The following is a 22,103-nucleotide window of genomic DNA, read 5'->3' as shown; positions in this document are numbered from 1 at the left end:
CTCCTTTTGTCCTTGTCTGGCTTGCTGAGGAAACACCATCACTGACAGTTCAGGTTTATTAGCTCTGTCCTTCTCTTTTCATATTCAGTTCAATCAGTTCTCTTGGGGGTGATCTTTCTGATTTGATTTTCTCTGCTTCTTGAATCAGGAAAAGTGCTCCAACTTTTATTCTGCTTTAGGAAGAAACACTTGTACTGCCTCAGCTTCACTCAAAAAATCTTGTATAGCTTTCTCAATTTCTCCTTCAGAGGTGCTAGCATGGTACAGACAGGCAGGGCTTGAGTCTTGCCACTGATGTCTTAAATTGGCCAAAGATGATAACCTCTCCCAATGCTTCCAAGGTTATATGAACTATTTGAGATGATGAATGGGCTACCTACCACATTCTGATACGATAAACCTGCTCATTTAGCTTTTACTTCCTCTATTGCCATTTAGGCTGAAATCCCGAACATCTTTCAGTCTGATAGTGTCAAGATTCACATGTAACTCTTCTGTACAACATAAGATAACAGGAGCGGCAGGCTACTAAGGGAAAAGGTCTGAGAAATTAAAAATTTGGGGTCACTAACAGAGCAAAAGAACTGGTTGGCCAAATTCCATGTGCATCTTTGGGGCTGCGGGAGCTGGCTGTACTGAGTGCAGTAGGTTGACAGCAACGGTACTGTGTGTGAAAGACAAACAGCTCAGGTCCAGCAAACAAGCTAATAAGCTTTCCAGTCCTGCACCCTAACAACTGCATGTGGAAGGTACTTTCGGTTACCTTTAAAAGGCTTCAGCATCTTGCAATATTTTTAATATTTTTCTCTTCCAATACTATGATCAAATATGAGAAGGCATCAATTACTGACAAGAGAAATGCATTTTGTGGTGCTAGCCCAAGAGTAAGCCATGTGAAAAATAGATAAAATTTTTAATATCATTGCTTATATCAAACAATATTAGATGTTTTACTCTTTTACACTAACTTAACTCTGCTTAGTAAAAATGTAGTAAAAATTACTAATAATAAGACGTTTGCAGTAAATATTAATCTGGTTTCAGTGACACCCCAAGAACTGTTAAAAGCATATAGCAAAGGTGGGGGAAAAAGCATTATTTGGAGGACTTATGGGATACAAACCCCATGCTTCTGCTCCCCTTTCTGTAAAATAAGTGTAACAATACATACTATGTCTAGTTCACCTAGTCACATTTTTTCAAGATGTTCACAAGTTGGATTGGATTCAGAAAAGATGTAAAAGAATAATGAGAATTTTGGAAATTTACATTACAGTGAGAAATTTTAAAAGCTTTATATAACCAGGAAAAGATGAAGTAGTGATGTGATTGCAGTCGTTAAAAAGAGAGCAGGAAGGGAAGAGACTTTTGGAAGAAAAGGGCTCTATAATTGATCCAAGAGCTAAAAACTCAAGATACAGATATCTGATGGCAGGATGCCATTGTACAGCAGGATGGTGCAGTCTTTTTCTCTGAAGTCAAGACAGGGTTTTTTGTCTAAAAGAAATGGTCTTGTTCAGTGACAAGCTTGGGTTTGAGGCAGGACACAATAGTCTGTGGTCTGTGTAGTGCTACAGATCATGCTCAATTGTCTTAATGGTTCCTTTGGCCTTGAAGCCTATTACAGTTTAAAGAGTGTCTTATAAGTTTCAGATGAAACTAATGTTAGCTAGGTCTTAGGGGCCTAAAAGGTAATAGGAAAGTGCCATCTCGCAAGCCATGTACAGTCATGTTACATCACTCTCTTTTCTAACATGGCAACTGTGAAATTACCATGCACTGTCTTGACAGTACCATAGTGTTAAAGTCTCCATGCTCCCCGTGCTGGGCACTGAGGAGAAAAGCAAAGAGCTCCCACAGATCCATTTTAATCGCTCTGCATAATTGGTTTTCACATGTATCTTTCAAAACTATTTAGGAATAGACTATTGCAGTGGTGCAGCGAAGGCAATCCCAGCATGGTTAATTATGTAAAACACTTTGCATTTGAATAGCGCTATGTAAATGCCAAGTATTACTTTTTGTGTTCAGTAATAATCATTATCCCTTACATCCCTAATCAGTAGAGTGTAATCACTGATAGGAGGATTAGGGCAATACAGGGGACTTTCTGAAAGGAAAGTCCCAGCCCAGGCTTGCTGTTTGCATTCTGGTTCCTAAGAGACAGCTCTCAAAAAAACCCCACATTAGAGCTAACCACGTTACCGTATAGGATAATGTCTCAGCACTGACTTTTCTAATGGGGCCAGTAGACATCAGTCATCGGTTGAGCTATGGGCCATGTCTGTACATGGATGGAAAACAGCAGCCTCAGAAGAAAGCATGACAGGTAAAAAACATGACCGTAACAGAAATAATGAGTCCTTCTCCCTTGTCCTCTCTGCATTCACACTCCTTTCTTTGCAAAAGTATTTTTCAGAGCTTGAGCAGAAGGATGGCACCCATCATGGTTAAAGTAGTAGGCTCAGACATGAGGGATCTAAGCTCTGGCATAGCTCTTCATTTCTCCTGCTATTAGCTTAGCCAGAGACCATCCCCACCCTGAGTTCACTAAGTACGACTGTGTATGGCAACTTTTGCTTAAAGAAGGGGAAAAAAAGTGTTTCCAGAAACAGAACCACATTTAGATGGCATTTGATTTCTGTGGGTCTGGCCAATCACAAATCAGAGGGGGGTTTTGACTGGGAGTATGGATACCCAGTGTGCACACAGTGACTTGTGAGTGGTGATTACTGGATTTCTTCTTCAAGTGTGAAAAGCCTGAGCACCTTTTTGGGGGGCTTTCTTCTCTGAAGCCTTTGTGCCTTAAGAAATGGTTTTCCTCTTTTTAACGGAAGCATACAGTTCCTAAGTAACTAGGAAAAAGGAAAAAGCAGGGTCCATCAGGCCCGTCTTTAAGGAGGAAGTTGCAGTTTTGGACCATAACTGATCTGTTCAGATTACTGATAAAGGAGTTGGGTTGAGCTGCATACATGCAACGCATGTTAGAGGAAAAGCACTAGGCTCATTCTGCAGTCGTATTAAGCCCCTAGGTCAGGGAGCTGTTTCAAATTAGAGCATTTTATTGATTTCTTTTTAATATCTTCAGCTAATCAAACTCGCAGACTTTCTCAATAGAGTTTCAAACCTTAAAAGGATCAGAAACACAAGCAGGTGACTTTTGTGTGTTGTGACTGAAGACCACGAAAGCTTACAAGCTGATTTTAAACATGACTAAAATTCTAACAGTTTAGGATGTAAGTTACACTGAACTGCATTATACTCCTTATCAACCAGAACCGGTTAACGTTTAAGGTGGAGATCATTAGGAAATGAGAAATAGGCATTAATTTTTAAAATGTTGCTTTATCCCCAACATCTTTGTGATCAATATTTGAACACTTCTCCTTTTAACTAACCAGGCAGTAATTTGAGAGGCATGCAGAAAATGCATTAGCTTCACTAAAGTGAGCAAATTCAGCTCACTTTTACTGCTGTGTAATGCTTTCATGTCTATTTAGACCACTGTAACTGAGAACAAAATTTGACCCATCTCCCTCTACCCCAGTCATTGATTCTGTTAGATCAAACCATGCTTCAGTATTACTGCTGAAGTAATCCAAACCACCCATTAAACATGATTTTAGAGTAAAACTATCTTATTCACCACTTTTTACAGTGATGGAGGAAAAAGGCTTATAAAAGACACCCTACCTTGTCCCTAGCTCTTGTCACATTCGCAAACCCGGAAAACCAGGAATGTCTGCAACAAGGATTGGGTGTCTGTTTACCTTCATGAACCCTATCCCAGCCTGGGTGATTTTGCAGGAATTTGGCAAAGAAAGTAAGGCCTACTTAGCCTTCAATACTGGGATTGCCTGTAAAGTACATACAATAATCCAGTTCCTTAACATTTCTATTTAAGATAGAAACTTTGTGTTTAACATTAATTACCAGCCCTAGATACCCCATGTTAACACAAAAATTAAGCTATTTGCAAGCAGCGTTGCATTCCATAAATACAGCAGAGAGACCTCAGTGCTGTTTGGTGCTGCTTGGCTGGGAAAAGCACTCCTCAGCAGTATGACCTTTGACTGCATCATTATGTTGAGCAGCCCCTGCGTGTCCTGAGCTCTTGGGAACTGACAAACCGCTTCAGAACCCCACGGGTAATCAATAGGGGAGTGATTTAAGTCTCTAACAACGGAGGGGAAAAATGCGTTTTGACATCTCAGGAGACAGAGCCTCCCAGATGAAACATGTGAAGCAAACAGCAGCGTATTGTCAGTATTCCTGGAAATGTTCAGCAGCAGGAGCTTAGATACTCAGAGGCATTTGACAACCTTTTGCTTGTTTCAGCAGCTCTGCCTAACACTGTACGAATGTCCCCAGAACTACTACCCGATTGTCACCTTATGCCATAAGTACCCGCATTTGTTCATGTGGGCAGGCACAATTGCATCTAGTCATGCATGCTGCTTCACACCTGCAAGCCCTAGAATCAAGTGACCTGAGGTGTCCAAGTCAAGGTGTCTTAAAGTTACTGCTATTCAAGACGGTAGCTGACATTTTTAACAGATTACCCCCTTTTAAAGTGTGTTCAGTCTGGGTACCCCAAAATAAGCACTGTTAGTTTGTATTTGTTTCTAAAAAACGTGTATTGTTCCCTGTTGAAACTAGGAACAGAACTAATCAATTAGGCAACATTGTCTAATTTTATCACTTCACTACTGAAGGGAACAAGACAGGACTGTAAATATGACCAAAAAATGAATGTGGTTGTAGCAAGAATCAAGTCTGCAATTGCTTCATGACAGTCAGGCAGTTTTACTTGCTGGCATTGACAGAACATCAGCCTTTGTGGAAGAACACGAAGTCTGGTCTAACTGGCTACAACAAACTGCTGGTGACAGAAATTATCCTTTATGTGACCTGAGCTTTCTCCATCCTCCAAGTGTAGGACTGTCTCCAACTATCCTTGCACAGAAACCTTGTCAATTTTAAAAAAGAGAACATTGATCTCAAATCTAAGAGGACTCTAAAAAAATCTTACTTTGCTCTTTGTTCTCAATATTCCGTTTTCTTCTAATAGTCCCTCATCTCCCTCAACAATTTGGCTACTTATCATTCAGCTTCATGCACATAGGATACATCAGTCGCTTGTCACATGATCCCAAATGACTCCCCCGCTCTCTCTTCTCTACTTGAGCCTCCATAATGAAGTCTGTGAATGTACTGAGCTCTCAGCTTATCGTAGCTTTTTGGCTACTACCTGGACTCCTTTGCTGAATCTATACTGGTGACCCATTCAATCCCACTGCTGCCTGTTTCCCTGTTCTTGCCTCTTTGACCTACTGCCGTGGGTCAGTGCCTCTGCTCCCTAGAGATACCATTCACTGGACTTGGTCCTCACTGAACACTGCTCGCTCACTTGCTCGTGTGCTCTCTGGTCTCTGTGGTGTTAGTACTCTTCTGTGTTCGTCACCTCCTCTCCTTTAGGATTGTGCATCATCCACTGCTTAATTCCATCGCTCATCTTTCATTTGTCTTCCAAAGACATGACATCTCTTCCAGTTATAGTTCCAGACATTATTCTTCCAGTCCCAAGACTATTGATCCTCATGCTACTTCATTCTTTTTTACCCTTGATCTTTTCTTAGCCCTTTCTCCCATTGCTGGGACTGCCTTGTCTGTCAGCAGTGGCAGGCAAGTATCAATATTTAATCCTCTGCTCTTGTACGATACACAGAGGATCTGCGTGGGCACGCAATGTGTGTCCAACTGCAGCTTGTCTTTGCAACTGCATGTCCTCCTATTTCTACCTTCTGGCTTACCAGGAAGTTTTACTCTTTGGAGTCCCAACCCTAGATCATGGCCTAGCTACCTTCTGCTTCACAGGCTCCATAGGAACAGCTGTCCTCAACCTGTTAGTGAGCCCTTAACTACAAAACCTGTACTTCATCTTCATCTCCTTATTCTGTCAGACTTTGACACCCTCAGACATGCAATATTATGGGGAAAAGGGGTCTAGTCCCAATTTATGCAAACTTGTGTCACTTGTGTTTGGCCAGAACATCACTCAAATGTCAGCCCTTACTGTTGCACTCTCTACATCACAGATGAGCCACGTTTTCAAGGCTTGCTATTTACAAGCTGTCATTTCTCACTGTCTATCAAAGAGCTGCCTCCTGACTCTAACGATGACAGCCTGCAAGACCTTCTTGTTAGATTTCCAGATAAACCAGCTTTCCTCAAATGCATGCCATGTGTTCCATGCCGCTCCTATCCGCTTTTGGGACCTGTTACGCACAGAGCTCCTGTCTTATGTTAAGGAATACAGCGGAAAAAAAGAAAGTCACAAACTTTTTTTACTTTCAAGTTGGTTTGTACAAAATGAAGCCTGTAAACTCACAAATCAAACAGTTGCAAGCTAAGGATTGATTCCTGCCATGGGCCAAATCAGAATTCTGAGCAGAACCTTGGGGGGATAGATGTTAGTCTGGGAAAGATTTCTGACTTTTGCTTGGCAGAAGAAAAACAGTGCTGTGAGCACTGAAACCTCTCTATCGTGGACTACTTTTATGTGCGTGCTTGAAGCGTTGTATGATGTGTGAGGCAATGCGTGACACCTCTGCCCTCTATTGGTCTCGAATGGCAGATCTTGTGTGTGTGACAAGACTTGAACACTCAGCCCTCTGTGCCCATAGACTCTACAACTATTTTTTTTATATATATATATATATGGAAAACTCTCCCTTAGCCCAGTGTAAACATCGGGATCTGAATTAGGTCCTTGGTCCTGGTGATGCAGACATCTGCATGATTATGAGTCTATCAGAAACAAGAGGAACGGTCTCTATAGGGACGCAAAAAATACTGTACAGGCTTATATAAAATCACACTTAAAAAATAAGATCTTGGCAAGTCATTTTGGGGTTAAGCAGGCTGGCATAGCCTTGAAAAAGTGTGAAGTACTGGCAATAGCAGAGAGCAGTTCTGCAGCCCAGTGTCGTCTTGTTTTACTCATTAGTGGTAAACTGTCTAAATACTGACAAATTCATACTTGTGAGTTCACATAGGAGTGACAGGTGGTGTATACATCTATGTGGTAATGAGTATTAGCTTATTTTGTATCACAGGAATATACAAGTTCCCAGAGGGGAAAGATGGTCACAGAGCCATTCCCTGTACTATGTATATTTCCTATACCTTTCATCCTGCTACCAAAGTCAAACAAACCTTCTGATTTACCGCTAACATAGTCATTGTACACTGTCGTCATATGCAGACAGTTAATGCAGACACTTAAAGCACCGCTGTTTGTTTAGCAGCATCAGGTGATGACATTAAGGAACTGCACCAAAGAGAGAAGAGGAGGAAATCCATCTTTTACTGACTAAGACTTTCAAAGGTGATCAGTAATTAACAGCTTAGAGAGAAATTTGCCTTGTTAAGTTCAATCATGATTTCAGAAGTAGTGTGCGGTAGAGATCCCAGTAGCTTCATCTCCTGGGTGCTGTATCTGTATCTTAAATATTTTTTTTTTCCTGGCAACAAGCTGCAAATCATTGTTATAATCCTGCTCAATCACATCAACTCTTAACCTCAGTACTTGGCTGGGGTTGTCCTGCTTCAGCTCCTGCAGTGTCCTGCCACTGCAAGTAGATGCCTTTGCTTCTTGTATCAATATTAGCTACAGGCAAGACCATATTTAAACATAATAAAAGAGTGTGTGTGTGTGTAAAGCTCAGGAAATAATACTGTATTTCTTTAAAATTTCAAGCCTCTGCTGGTGTAATCGAAATGTACTGAATGTCCAACTCAGAGGCAGAAGTCAGAATGCGCAGAAGTCAGTGACAGATCATACTTACGGTATCGTCTCGGCTCTTCTTTTTCCAGTTCAGATGCTGTGGAGTCTCCAACTACACTGACTGGTTTGAAGTGTACAATACAACCCGGGTGCCAGACTCCTGCTGCTTAGAATTCAGTGAGAACTGTGGACTCCATTCCCCAGGGACCTGGTGGAAAGCGGTGAGTAGCTCAGCAGCTGCCTTGCAACCCAGGTGAAGGGCCGGCAGCTAGTCATCTGCAGGGCTATACAGATGATAAGGTGTTTTGTACCCTTACTCATCTTTAATCAGGTAGTTTCAGAAGGCTCATGTTGAGCTGTGGCTTTTTGACCTCCAATGAAACTACCAATTTAATTATTTTTACGAGCTGAAGGCTTTCCTTTTAGTAGGCTCCAAGCTGTTGTTTCACATTGCAGACAAGTATCTTCCAACACTGATCCGGAGCACAGTCTAGCTAGACCTAGCTAGGAAATTACAGGATTGTCCTTTTAATGTCCCACTTACTGGAGTCAGGTAGAGATAAAGGCAAATGGCTCATCCACACACATAGCACAAGCCCTGGAGCAGCAGCCATAGCTTATTGTGGCCCAGGCAGTCATGAGGCAAGAGGACTGTGTGAGCCTGGACTGCTCTGCTCCTGCCAGGAACCCTAGTTCAGGGGCTTCCACTGCACAGTAGGAGAGTGGGAACTGTTCCACTGAATTGCCAGCAGTGGTTTTTTTTGCAATGAGTTTCTGCGCTTGCCTGTAACGAAATTCAAAACTCCATGGGATAATTTCACCAATGTCCTCAGCAAGATCATTCCAGAGCAGCTAGTCAGAGCTTAAATTCTTCAATGAAATTAGCTCAGCAATTCTTTGTGCTAATTTACAGGTACTGCAATTACCCAGGAGAGGTGTGGAGTAAGGCTATATGATGAAGTGGAATTATAAGAAAGTTTTGCTGTTCTAATGGTTTGTGAAGACAATGAGTAAAGCTCTCTTGGCCACTTTCTAGTGAGATTTCATACTCATGGACTGGCACTGGCAGAGGCTGAGTTCCAACCAAACATTCAAAATCCAACCCTTCTACCTCTTAAAGTTTTGAATTTAAGGACTTACTTAAAGAAGATCAGTGCAGGTTAACACCATGTCTTCTGGTGGGCATTAATAGTTTTTCCTTTATACATACGTGAAAGCCACTAACTAAAGACTGAATGATTCTTGGCTATGTACATTTACAAGATAGAGGGCACAATTTCTGCACAAAGTTGTCTTACAGACATTATTTATTATTTACACATTATTTAAAGAAAGGTTTCACTTGGGCCAATTCCAGCCTCCCCAAAGCTGGGCCAGGAGCATGAGGTTACAGCTACTGCAGAATTTAAAGCAGGAAGAAAATAATGGAGAAGCGTCCAAACTGCAATTTGAAATGATGGAAAAATGGTATGAAATGGGCCCATGTGCAGCAGGAGTGGCTACTGACCAGCTCTCACTGGAACTTTTGGGTTTGATATACATAATACAATAAATATTTGTTTTCCTGAAACATGGAGAAAATGGAAGGCTCATTCTGAACTTCTAACTGCTTCTAGTTGGTTTTTAGAGGTCAATGAGGACCCAGATCCTCCACTAGTTTATTTTTAAATTTACTGGCCCAATTTATATGGAGCAGTGCTCATACAGCATTTTGCAGGTGCACTTTTTTTGTGTCATTACAATTAGTACTCCATGTTCAAGCTTCAACCCAGAAATACACAGTAGTTGCTCCAATGCCGAAATGATAATCCAGGCTACCAAGCAGCTTAGTCTGATCTGGCTCTTTTCTGTCTGTATATTCCCAGGGGAGTAGAGCTGTGTGTTTATGGCTAATACAATATTCTGGGTTTTTTTCCAGCCTTGCTATGAAACAGTGAAAATATGGCTCCAGGAAAACTTACTAGCAGTGGGAATCTTTGGATTGTGCACAGCTATGGTGCAGGTACAGTTTAATATCAGTTTTCAAATCCTAATTAATCATAATGAAATAAGTAACCATAGATCCAGATATACTCTGCCCCAGGCTGTTTTAATAATGCAAAATTTTGAATTATGTTAGAGTAAAACTCTGCAGGATTTAAGTCTTTTATGTTTTAATTTAGTTAAAATACTATGTACAAGGTACAGAACTAGGAATACTGCACACATTTTCTGTTTTAGGATGCACTGCAAAGAGCAGGCGCTTTACCAACTGGTTTATCTAAGGCTTAGACTAGGCTCAATAGAGAGGTAGTTCTCGCCATCCAAAGACAGAAGCCTAGTCAGGGTAGGGTGAATTTTGCCTTTTAGGGTACCTGTGTTTGTCCAGTAATTCTCCAGAGAGGACCATCCACTTAGGCTAAGTATCTACCTTCAAACTAGCCTAAAGGTAGCTTAAGTCTTCAACCCCATCCTCAGTCCTAGGGTAAGTTACAAGTTGGCATGTTGTTACCATTACTCAGCCTTGCCAATAAAACCATGCTGCTTTTCTATTAATTGCAGGGAAACGAGGTAGGTAAGATTAGCATAGACTTGCCTATCAGGTTTTTGACCTGCAGTTATTTCCAGCATAACTTTGGTCAGTCATCAGTGTAGTACCTTGGTCTCTTACATACCTGTGTCTTTAATCCAGCTTGCCATGGTTGTGGCCATAGTGTAGCCCCAATGGCACAAACCTTAGCCTGAGGATACACAGGCGAAAGCTGTGCTGGAGCTCAGGCTGTTTCAGCTGTATGTCAGCCCTCCATTTATGGCCCAAAGTCACATTCCTGAATGCAGTGAAGATGGAGCTTTAATTTCCAGCTCCACCGCTCTCTCACAGTCAACATATAAGCAAAGGATGGCATCACTAAGCTAATTAATACTTTTTTTTTTTTTTTTTTATTTTGCATGGTGTACCACTACCAGCAGCGAGAGAGAGCCTGGGATCAGAATTCCACTCATATTCCCACTAATGTCAGATCAGGCAGAATGGCATGTATCTTACTCTCTCATATGTCACATATTGGCTGCAACTTACTAATGCAAATGCCTGACTCCTTGTAGGCCCAAATTCAGTAGAGTTTTGGTTTTTGTTTTCCAGTATAGTAAGCAGATATGCTTAGGAAAAAAGATAAGCACAACAAGATCATATGACAGAGAGACAATGTAAGAAAGACTGTTGTTAATATATTACCATATTTTAAAAAACAGCTTCTGAACATCTATTCAGCATTTAGGGAGTCTTTAAAAGATACATTAAAAACCAGCAGCCCATGTCAGACTCCTTCTCACAGACTTTGATTATATAGAGGGTATTTAAGAGAATACTATCTTTCTGACAGAAAGAAAACACTTCAGACAATGTAATATTCCCAGTAAGTGCTGTGAAATACAGAGAAAACACCTCAGAACACAAAACATTTGTAGTCTGTCTTCAGCTGCACTATGTGATTGAATTTAATTGATGAGAAAACTTTTGACGCACTGTCACCTGAAATGAATTGGGCTCCCTCTGTTGTTGCTGTTACAGTGTTGTTCTGGCCCTAAGCATGTGACAGCTTGTTTTTCATGTTAACAATCTTATTAGAATCATACAGTGACACAACTTGAAAGACATACAGCACATGTGGCAGAAGAATCATCATGCATGCTTGAAATTATAAAACAAATTCAGCCACCAAGGTTTTATTATGCAGTGTCCCTGAAGGTGTTCCTTTGCTAGGAAGTAGAAGGCAGTGTTCAGGGGATACTTCCAGAAGGCAAGTGCTTACTATAAAACAGCACACTAAAGCCTAACAATCTTATTTCACCATGGAAGAATGGGAAATGAAGATAACAGCTTTACAAACATTTTTTTTTCTTTATTTATAAAGTAGTATGTGTGTTATTCACATGCTCTTTCAAAATACTCATTAACAGGAACTACTCTTCATGTAAAGACTAAATTTGAAGTGGTCAAATTAAGTGCTTAAAATAGAAAATTTTGTATGAATTCTACCTGACAAACCTTTATTTCAATGACAATTTTTACAATGGTGTTGCAAAGGAATAGTAACAACCACTTAGTACGTTCATGTAAGTACTTCAACTGGAAGGAAAATAAGACTCTTTTCCCCATCCCCTTTTCTGATGAAGTAATCTGTCAGCGGCAACACAGCAGGTCAGTAGTTGGGCCGGGAGAAGAACCACCACCTCCCTGCTGCTTGTCTTGAATAGGCCGACTAGAAAGACACATACATTGTTGATGAGGCATTGATGGTTATGATTAATGCATGGACAGGCTCCAGTGATTCCCCCACAGGAACCTGTGCACACATATGCTTGGAAAAGTAAAGTACAGTCAAGCAAACTGCAGCATCCTTTGGGTCAAGGATGAACCTGATTGTCTTTCAAAGCAATAGCTACAGAGATAGCCCCACAGCTGTGGGTTGCTACTATAAAATATTTTCGAGCAAAAGACATCCAAACATTTCTTTTCAATATACCTCTTCCCAGTATCTGGTGGCTGCTTTTCGTGGAGAAATCAACTCTCCCGTGCTGTCATTGTTCATTCTGTAAAACAGCAATACAGATAAGGACAAAAGGCAGACAGGAACTAGGAACACAAGGACATGAACCGGCAGGAAAAGCAGTATGTGGTGTGTCTTCCTGTGTGTGAACAAAACCGGTGTAAGCATGCTTTTCTCTCTCCTTCCCCCCCTCTCCCCCCCCGCAATAAATAGGGGTGTTTTTTTTTACTTACCGAAAAACGATTGATTGGGGTTTTGTTTTTTCTTTTAGATTCTCGGACTCACCTTTGCAATGACCATGTACTGTCAGGTAGTCAAGGCAGACACCTACTGTGCATAGGATACCATTCCCAATCTTTCTGCTCCTCCTCCAAAGGACACAGGAGAAATCTCCTTCATGCTCATTCATGTCTCTGCCCCCACCCCCCCTTTGTACTATAAACTGTGTATAATGCTATCTTTCTGAAGATTTTGTGAATCACCCCACTTTACTGAAGGAAGAAGAAAAGAAAAAGTCAGTACTTGAACTGGCACAGGTAAGAAGCAGCCTTGTCTTTAAACAGAAGAAAACCTCCAAAGAGCGATGGTTCCTTTTCCATGGCCTATGGCAAGGCAAAGGAGGCTGCTTATGAGGGGCTGATCTGCAAACCGATGTTAGGAAAAGATTGCACTGAGGCAACCTCTGCAAAACCTGCCAGGTTGCCTTCCCGCATTTCACGGTCTGGAAGAGAGGGTGTAGAAAATGAGTATTCTTCAGCATGGAAAGAAGGTACAGAGTAGCTAGCACTGAATGCAATTGTAGTTTTACTACAGTTTGTACACAGCTAAAATGTCAAGATCAAGCAGCCCTGCCTTCAAGCATCTCGATGATTTTGTAGCCAGGAGAGGATCATCTTCAGAAATATGTTATTTTAAAGGAGTATTTTTAATCTTATGCGCTACAAAGTCAGGCTTTTAATCAGAATCTGTACAGTGAGATCTGGCTATTAAGGGAAAACAATATTGGACATTGTCGCACTTACTAAGTGCCAGTGGCATACAGATGGTTGACTGTATATGTAATATATATTACATTCATATACACATACTGGTCTGAAAGGAGGTGAAAATATCCAGCATCTAACCTCAGAAAAGAGGGAACCTTTCGATCCCATTTTACATTCCAACTGAAATAATCCAGTATTATTTCTTGTAGGAGGCACTATCACTTATACCTCTGGGAAACAAGTAATTACTTTCAGATGTATCTTCATTTCAGTAAACAACTTGTGAGTGGGCTCTCTCTGTCATTCTACTATGGTTTTATTTATCATCCCTGTTTCAAGTTAGTCTGCCAAAAAAATATCACTCATTTCCACACTTGAAGATCCGTACAAAGCTGTCAGCTGTTCCTTCCCTGAATGTCACCATTTCATTAATTTACTTTGGGATATCATCATCTGCCGGTATGTTAGGGTTCACCTTGCTGAGGAAAAATCTTTTGCACATTGCTTATTTTTCTGAGAGTTATTAAGACTTCAGATGTTTTTATGCTTAGCTTTTTTTTTTTTTTCCCAGCTGCATGCTTACAACAGCCAAGACACATCAGTCTTTGTTAGAATGGGAGTCACCTCTCAGTTCTGTTTTTCAGACCCATCTCCCTCCACCTGGCTGTTGGCTAGAATATGCCCCACACTTTCTGGAATTTGCAGAAATCAAAATCATAACTCTCCTTAGCCAAAGAACAACCACCAGTTGTCCGATTTCCCCACCCTGCATTGGTAACTGAAGTAATTTATGTAGTACCCTTCTGTGCATACGTTCTAGTGATGAGGTTAAGAATCAGATGTTTCCTATTATTCAAACAAACAATTCCCCATCAGCAAGCAGCCCCAGATAATGCACATGCGACAGCGAGAAGCTGAAGCACCCCGTGGAAAGGACACAGCAGGGAACAGGCAAACAGAGCAGTGCAGCTGGCCTGCTCCCTGCAGCCAGCCTTTGAGGACCTCTCAGCCACTGACAATACACCAGAGGCACAACCATGGAAACGTGGTGCCCCGTTTTCCCAGAAAGCTCAATGCAGCCAATCCTACTGTGACAGACTAGAAGCATGCATCGAGTTCAGGCAAAAAAAGTTACCCTGTACCTTTAGTACTTACAACAGCAGGTCTCAGCTGAGTGACATTTTGCTTACTTTGATTTAAAGGCAATTTCCAGCAGTAAAGCTGGACTCGCCGACCTACAGCCTTGAACAGCCTCCTTAAAACCCGTAAATAACTTTTTTCCTGGACCATTGACAAATACCACTCTCACTGCTTAGGTTTTGGGGGTTTTTTTTCCTCTTTGCCGATTTCCTGCAGTCTACTCACCCTCAGGCCCAAACTACTCCATGTTTTGTGGGGAAGTGCTTAGGACAGTCTGGTGTGTGAAAGAGCAAGTATCTTCCAAAATCTTACCCCCCACCTTTACGCATCAACCTCTGTAGCATGGGGCATTTAGCTGTGCAGGCTAAGTTGAAAGTAATGTATTACTTGTGTGCATTTTATGTGGATTCCCACTCACTATCACAGCAACCTCACCACCACTAAAGGATTTTACTGCCACGCTAACAAACCTTGGCGAATGTTAACAGACTTTGACCCAAGACAGAGGTTAAACTGAGTGAGTAGTCCACACACAGGCACCCTGTAGCCCAAGCAAGAGACTTACTCTTGGTGTTACAACCACTACGGTCTCAATGCTCTCTGCTTCCTGAGCCCAGCTGACCTGACAACAGTCCTGCTCTTTAAAAGATGGTGTAAGTTCGTTCCTTCCCTCTCTCCACTCTGTTCCTTTCTTACCTGCATAGACACGATTCCAGGTTAGATGTACCATTAGTTCTTGCCATGGTTTATAGTTTGTACACACAGCTGCTCCTGCTGACAGCTCAGTTTCCACCGCTGAAAAGCAGCATAACAGAGTGATGAATACATTAATAAAACATTGATTTTTAAGAAAGATATAAAAGGTAGACAAGTCTATTTGTAGTGATCCCTACCATTAAAAATTAACAGACAGCAGGCTGATGATGGCTCAGTTGATAAGAGCAAACCGTTGTGCAACAGAGCTCCCACAGAGGGCAACTCATCAATTTGCCTGATGGTGGCATAGGGAGGAGAGATCACAAATTCTCATTCTGTGAGTCTCCCAATAATATGTGCTGAGCTCTTAGAGAAGACTGCTAGACTTCAGCTAAACCTACAAAAGAAACAAATGAGAAACAGAGACTGAAGACAAGTCACACTTTGTGGTTCCCTCTAATCATTTTCCACAGTTTAGGTGTCTTTACAACAAGACAAACTGCCTCACTTTTCAAACACACATATCTATAGGGAGTATAAGCAATACTCACTTTGTAAATCCCAGTCACTGCAACAGAAACATATGGCACTAACTGCTGAAAAGAAAGAAAGGAAGGAAAAAAAAAAACCAACACCCCACACCAGACCACACATTACTGCTAATAATTCTTTTTTTAAACACTACCCTTACACTGCCAACTGAGGTGCTACTGCAACTTGTTTATAATTTGAACTGGACTATTTTCTATATTTGATGTTATTAACTCTCTTCACACAGGCTGAATAGATGTTATGGTGCCTAAAGCATTACCAGCACAATCCAATTTCAAACCTCTGAACACACTGTGTATAACAAGCCACAGACTTACCATATTTTCTTTTTAAAAGCATTGCATCCTTTCTCTGCTGATGAGGTCAGAATATTTTGTGATATGTAACAGCAACAATTATTTTTTTTTTAAAAAAGAAGTTCCATATTATGCATAAAACTACATGTTGAACTGGTTAATTATAAAGAGATACCCTGTAGTACATAATACCCATTTAAAAGGCTGCTTATATCATATGTATGCAGAGCAACACAGAAGTCATTCCAATTGCTTCCATTAGTGTTTTGTCACTTTTAGTAAAGTCTTTTATATTATTTTCACTTATCTTTAAACATGAAGGAGGACTCAATACATTTAAATTAAAGACAGACCCAAAGGCAACAAAGACATTGAAGGAGAGCACTCCTTATTTATACTCATTGTTCTTTCTGCTTAATAACAAGATGTGAAGGCACAGGGCACATGGCTGGACCTACTGCATTCAGCAACATCAGGATTTAGCTTTTAGATTCAGTCCAATATACTTCTGGCTTTTCATCTTCACAATTATAAAAATATATATATGTGTATATATATTTAATAGAATATGGTTTATTTTCCTGTACAGTAACTGTCAGTAGCAGCCAAATCTTATTGCTTGTACAACAGATTTAGCTCCACATCTTATGGTGCACAATCACTGAAATTCACTCCAGTTTCTGTTCTATGAATACTTCTTTGTTCCCTCAAATAATATAAACTCTTAAAGGTTTATTCTTCCATTTAGTAATTACCATTTGAATGCAGCATTGTGCAATTTATAATATGGAGAGGAAGAAACTGCATAGAAGCTGTAAAAATATTTTATCTTGCATCAGCAATATGGCTGGTATGCGAATCCACCCAAATGCCTCACTTCTCACAAACTAATTAAGAACTGGTTACATCTTTCAGTGCACATGGCTCCCAGCTGCCTCTTCCCCTGTTCATAGATAGGACAGGAGGTTGTTAGCATGGAGAAAGTTGAAGCCATTCACTTACCCCTTAGCTTCATTGTTGTGCTATAAATGTGGCACACCAAAGGTAAGCAACAGAAACCAGCAGTTGATTGTGGCATTTATTTTAAAACCAGACTCTTTATTAACTTTGTCTGCAAGGATTCTTGCTAAGTGTGAATGATCCTCATAGATACCGAGTTAGACAATTCACAGTAAGAAAACAAGCCAGGACTTGCCATGGGAAATTTTGTTTGATGCCATTGTGAATTCTCCTAGATTGTCACTGGTATCTTACCACAGTGGGCAGGTCTCCTCAGTTCTTTGGATTTTGTTGCTGCAACTACAATGATACATTTTTGTGCATTCATATAAAGAACAAAATTTAAAAATATACATTTTATTTTTTAAAGTTATTAAATATTCTTTAAAGTTTACAACAGAATGTCTTTTGTATTCTTTATAATCATCTACACTACAAGCTATACAGTGAGTATATACAGACCCAAAGATGTGTGTGTGCAAGTGCACACACACAGTGTACGCAATACAAAAAAAATACACAGCATACTTTCTTGTCATTTCTCATTACTTATCTTTGATTTGACCCATCCTTCCTTAAATAAGAATAAAAAACCCCAAAATAAATCTATAAGTGGCTTACCCATTCCCAGGTAAATTTACACCACTTTGTTTCCTCTTAAGGGCAACCTGAAATTCTGTGATAGTTGATAACAATTCAGAAAATACTGGGAGATCAGGTTTACAGTGTAACAAAATACTTAGACCCGAAACCAATTATTTTCTGTTTAGAACTTGTCTGTTACTGATAATTTTGAAACAAAAGGACTTTCTTTTTCTGAGGTAGTTGCTTAGATTCAGAAATTACATAGAAAAGCTTAGAAAATTAACACCAGACTGTGTTAAAATGGAACAACTAGGAACATCTACTATGTCAGATCAGAAAAAGGTCTGGTTAGCCAGGTATCTTGTCTGAAGTCATGTCTAACACTGCCTTTTTCAATAGAATTTATTGTACCCTCCAGGTCAAACAGCTTCACAAGTGAAATTGCCTCTAAACTGGGTGCATTCTAAACACTACCACAGGCATACTGTTGAAAGTGTAAGGGTAGACATGGCCTGAAAGTGGAGGCCCAGAGGTTTTAGAGGTTGTTGCAGGAAACCTCATAAAGGATAACCCAAACCTTTGGTGGAAGTTTCTTACAACTCCCTCAATTCAGTAGGCACATTTATATTACTTGAATTTTCTTCATCCTGTTAAGTGTACCACTAGATGGTCTCATTAACCACATCTATCTTTAATCCCTTTCTGACTTTGTGAAACTTTCCACTTCAGTCTTATATTGTACCAGTGAATTTCACAATTTCATCATACTGTATACGTTTAAAAGAACCCTTCTTATATGGATTTTAACATGTTGCCTTTCAATTTCATTTATTCACCATTGGTTCTATACTTTAGGAATGCCAACTTAATGATTCTTACAGAAATATATGGACACAGAGCAGCTGTATTACCTGTACAGCCTAATTTGTCTTTCTAATACTAATAATGAAGCTTAAACCCAGGTAATAGAGTATGCTATTGATTTTCAAGATCCCATTGTTTCAAAAAACTAAGCCCAGTGTACCTTCACCCAGCAGCTATCCTATTCAGTTGTCTTTGCTTTTTGAACTACATGTTGGCATAGACAGAGGTGTTTCTATTTTAATCAACAACTAGCCTAGCATTTCCGCTGACATCCTGCTATTTTTCTCAAATGTACTTAACACAACCTGGGAATATCAGGCTTAGCTGATTATACTAGCTGTGTAATACAAAGTACTTTCTGTCCACACGGTGATATTTTCAAAGAGACTTAAGGGTAGCCTATGAAACTTCATCCAAAGTTTTGTCTTGACACATCAAAAGTGCAAAGTACAGAGCCCTATGTTTCTTTACCTTCCCGTATGTTAAAAAACCCAAACAAATAAAGAATCTATCATTATTAACTCACCTGGCAAGTGCTATTGGAAAAGCTGTTTTTCTGAAATCCCATCAGTTGTAAGTCATTTTACCCTAGGCTTTGCTTCCTTTTTTCCCAAAAAAAAAAAAAAAAAAAATGTTTCCCCATAGAAATACTGTCTGTTATTCTGTTCACTAGAAATCGTGGGTTTTATTGACCTGCAAGAACAGCTTAGTTTACATTCCTCCCTCCAACAGCCAGAAAGCATTCACTACCAAATCTACACCAGTGCATGTTAAATGGCTACATAGAGGGCCTATAAGTCATTTTGCAATGCATGGTTTTTTAATAAAGAAATGGCTGATCAGTTAAACTGCTTTCTCAAACAACGTCCTGGTATCTTTAATGCAGAAATTGTTTCGGCAGAACACTTTGTTACTACAGAATTGCTTAACAGAGACTTCCCTGTACTTGTGGTTACAAGAATAACTTGAAAGGATGGGATCCTTATCCACTATAAGCATCCCCTTACATTCGCATGGCACTGCTATTACAGAATATGGTTCAAATCACAGCCAACAAAATAAAATACATAACTGTATATAATTAAATCTATATAAAACAAAGTATAGCTTAAAAAACAACTGTTAATGTGTATTGCTTATGTGTTTATTTTTCCATATGGACAGCAACAAGAGTTTCAGGTGTAAAGCATTCATCCTGAAGATACTAAAAATTACTATAGAAATAAAGGGATTTCAGGAACTGGTTTGTGAAAGTCTGTTCAGATGCACCTCATCATCTCCCTCCTCCACAAATACCTTTCCTTGGCTCTAAAGCTTAAGCCCATCACTGTTCCAGCCCTTCCACCTCTACTGTACCATTTAAATCTGCTGTTCTGCACACAGGAATACCTGGTTAATCAAGGTCCCAGTCTGCCAAATGCAGAGGGGATTCAGTTATTTGTATTTTATAACTTTAAGTACCCAAGGATAGACATCTTATATGGCTTTACGAAGTTCAGGTTTGACATTGAGTTAGGAGACCACAGTCCCTACATAGCAGAGAAAAGTGAGTACTGTAACCAAGTAACTCATGTCAGCCTAGTTATAGACCTAACTAGCGACTAAATCTGAATTGCTCTCAGTGTCCTCAGTTCCCTGATGCAAGCCTGCTAATGGCTAGATGAGCACTGTTATCACACAGAACTGTCACTAGTTGTTTAGCATTCTCCAGAGAGACTAATGCTGCGGGGATTATTTTTTTTCCTTTTAACCCAATTTACCTTGGAAACTTGTTTAGTGTTACTGTGTCACCCACAGATGCAATTAACTGATTCTGATATTATATCTCAGCTTGGATAATAAGCACCCAGAATACTGAGCTAAAAAAATGCCTCAGCTGAGAAATGTTGCCATTGCTGTTCTTTTGAAATGCTCAAGTGCATCCACACGCTATTGAGGTGATTGGAGCAGCACATGCATCCCCGCATTTTGTACTGTGGCAGCCTAAATGTCCAAGATAACTTCTACCAATAAGAAAAAAAAAAGGCAATTCTCAGTTCTCTCATTTTCAGGCCCTTATTTCTCAGGAAATTGAACTCCCCAAGGGAGTTGAAGCTGCTTACAAACTCGGTTAAGATGAAGCATTTGCGAGTACTCCAGGAAAAGAGCACTTCACCACTGTGCTGCTTCTAGTGTTTTCTTGGAACCCCTCCTCTCACTCTATGAGCCTATAACAGATAGCTCACGACAGTCAAAGTCACTAAAGCTTCTTTATAATCCTCAGAGCACCACACAGCCCTCCTCCCTCCCCACCAATGGCCACTTTTTTCACACCTATATTAATTCCATTTGAAAGTTATGTCGGCATTAGTTGAATAGGCAGCTTGCACGGAGCTACAAGTGAAGCTCTTTGGGAAAATTCTTCACACTATGTTAGAAAGAGAAATGGGAATATTTCTCTCTAGAAGCCAGAGGTGCTTTGACTATTCTCCTGGTGAGCAGCTAAGTTATGATACATGGTCTCTCAAGAACAGAGATGTCTTGAAACCTCATGGTTAAAAATACTCCTACTTTTGGGAGAAGAACAGAAACTGTGAACTCAGACCTGTGCCCAACTGAAGGAATTACGGATTTACAAATGCAAACACAAGAGACTACACAGACTGAATTGACATGTCATATAATTACCAATGCACTTTCCCTAAACAAAATAACTCACCAGCTTGGAAGTACAGCTTGTTGTCATGGAATTTGCTTGACATTTGGTGCTAATAAAAATTGAAGTTTTAAATCTCCTTCCTGTGAAATCCGTGCATTAAAGTTCTTCCCTATTAAACACCTTCTTATTCCTAACTGTGCACCACAGCTGGTTACCCTACAATACAATCTTCATTATCAAAAGGTCCTTTGAAATAAGTGCTCGCAGATTTAAAAGAATTATCATCACATGAAAACCTGGCACAATTAAAAGCTTGCTGCAAATCACACTCTCTTGTTCCTGATGGAATCAAAAGTTATGAACATCGATTTTTGAATGTACGTTATGCTCTTCTCAGAACGAGAATATTCCAATGCAGGGAATCTTTGCTATGGATGACACAGGACTCCAGTTTATCCAGACTTCTGCACCAGGAAAGGTGAGGAAGAAAAGGGAAACAAAAAATGACAGGTATGAAAAAACATAGATGAAAGATATGGGAGATGGTTGGAAACTGACAAGAGACCTGGGCAGACCACACTTCGCACCCGAGCAGACTGTTTTTCCCCACTGTAAGGTACAAAAATAGAGCAGCATCCCATGAAATACATAGTCAGCTCATTCACAGCAGACACACTGTTATTTTAGAAAGATGCTCGCAGAACTGAATCAGGGCTGCAGCGTGTATAAAGCCTCTCTAAACTGTTCCTCCTAGTCCCTGTGATTTAGCAGATTTGGGGTTTTTGAGTCTTGTGTAGATGGTGGTTCTCTCAGTTCTAGGACTAAAGCAGTCCTTCTCTGCAGCACGCTGTGATTCAGATCTGTGTGACAAAAGCTGGGATGCCCTACTGGTAGTGCAGCTGGGGGCAATCAGTCCATCCCTTCGATAGAGTCTTCATCTTGCCACCCCCAGCAGTCATACAGGTAACTTCCTAGCAGAGGCACTGCAGCTGATACTGTCACCAGGAGAAGGGGGGAAGTCACCAACCC

At 40.3% G+C, this 22,103-nt stretch overlaps 1 protein-coding gene across 1 annotated transcript in view; it reads left to right on the top strand.

Annotated features, from left to right (window-relative positions):
• The window catches only part of TSPAN4 (tetraspanin 4), a 217,011-nt gene extending 201,274 nt beyond the window's left edge, over positions 1–15,737 (top strand). The window contains exons 5-7 of the mRNA XM_009323424.1: positions 7,879–8,010; positions 9,708–9,791; positions 12,590–15,737. Coding sequence (XP_009321699.1) covers positions 7,879–8,010; positions 9,708–9,791; positions 12,590–12,658 — 285 coding nt within the window. The 3' untranslated portion in view covers positions 12,659–15,737. The remainder of the gene's footprint in view (positions 1–7,878; positions 8,011–9,707; positions 9,792–12,589) is intronic.
• Positions 15,738–22,103: the final 6,366 nt, after the last annotated feature.

Source organism: Pygoscelis adeliae, unplaced genomic scaffold (assembly GCF_000699105.1).
Source record: "Pygoscelis adeliae isolate BGI_AS28 unplaced genomic scaffold, ASM69910v1 Scaffold5, whole genome shotgun sequence".
NCBI classification, from domain to species: Eukaryota; Metazoa; Chordata; class Aves; order Sphenisciformes; family Spheniscidae; genus Pygoscelis; species Pygoscelis adeliae.
This window is presented reverse-complemented; position numbering and strand designations above follow the sequence as displayed.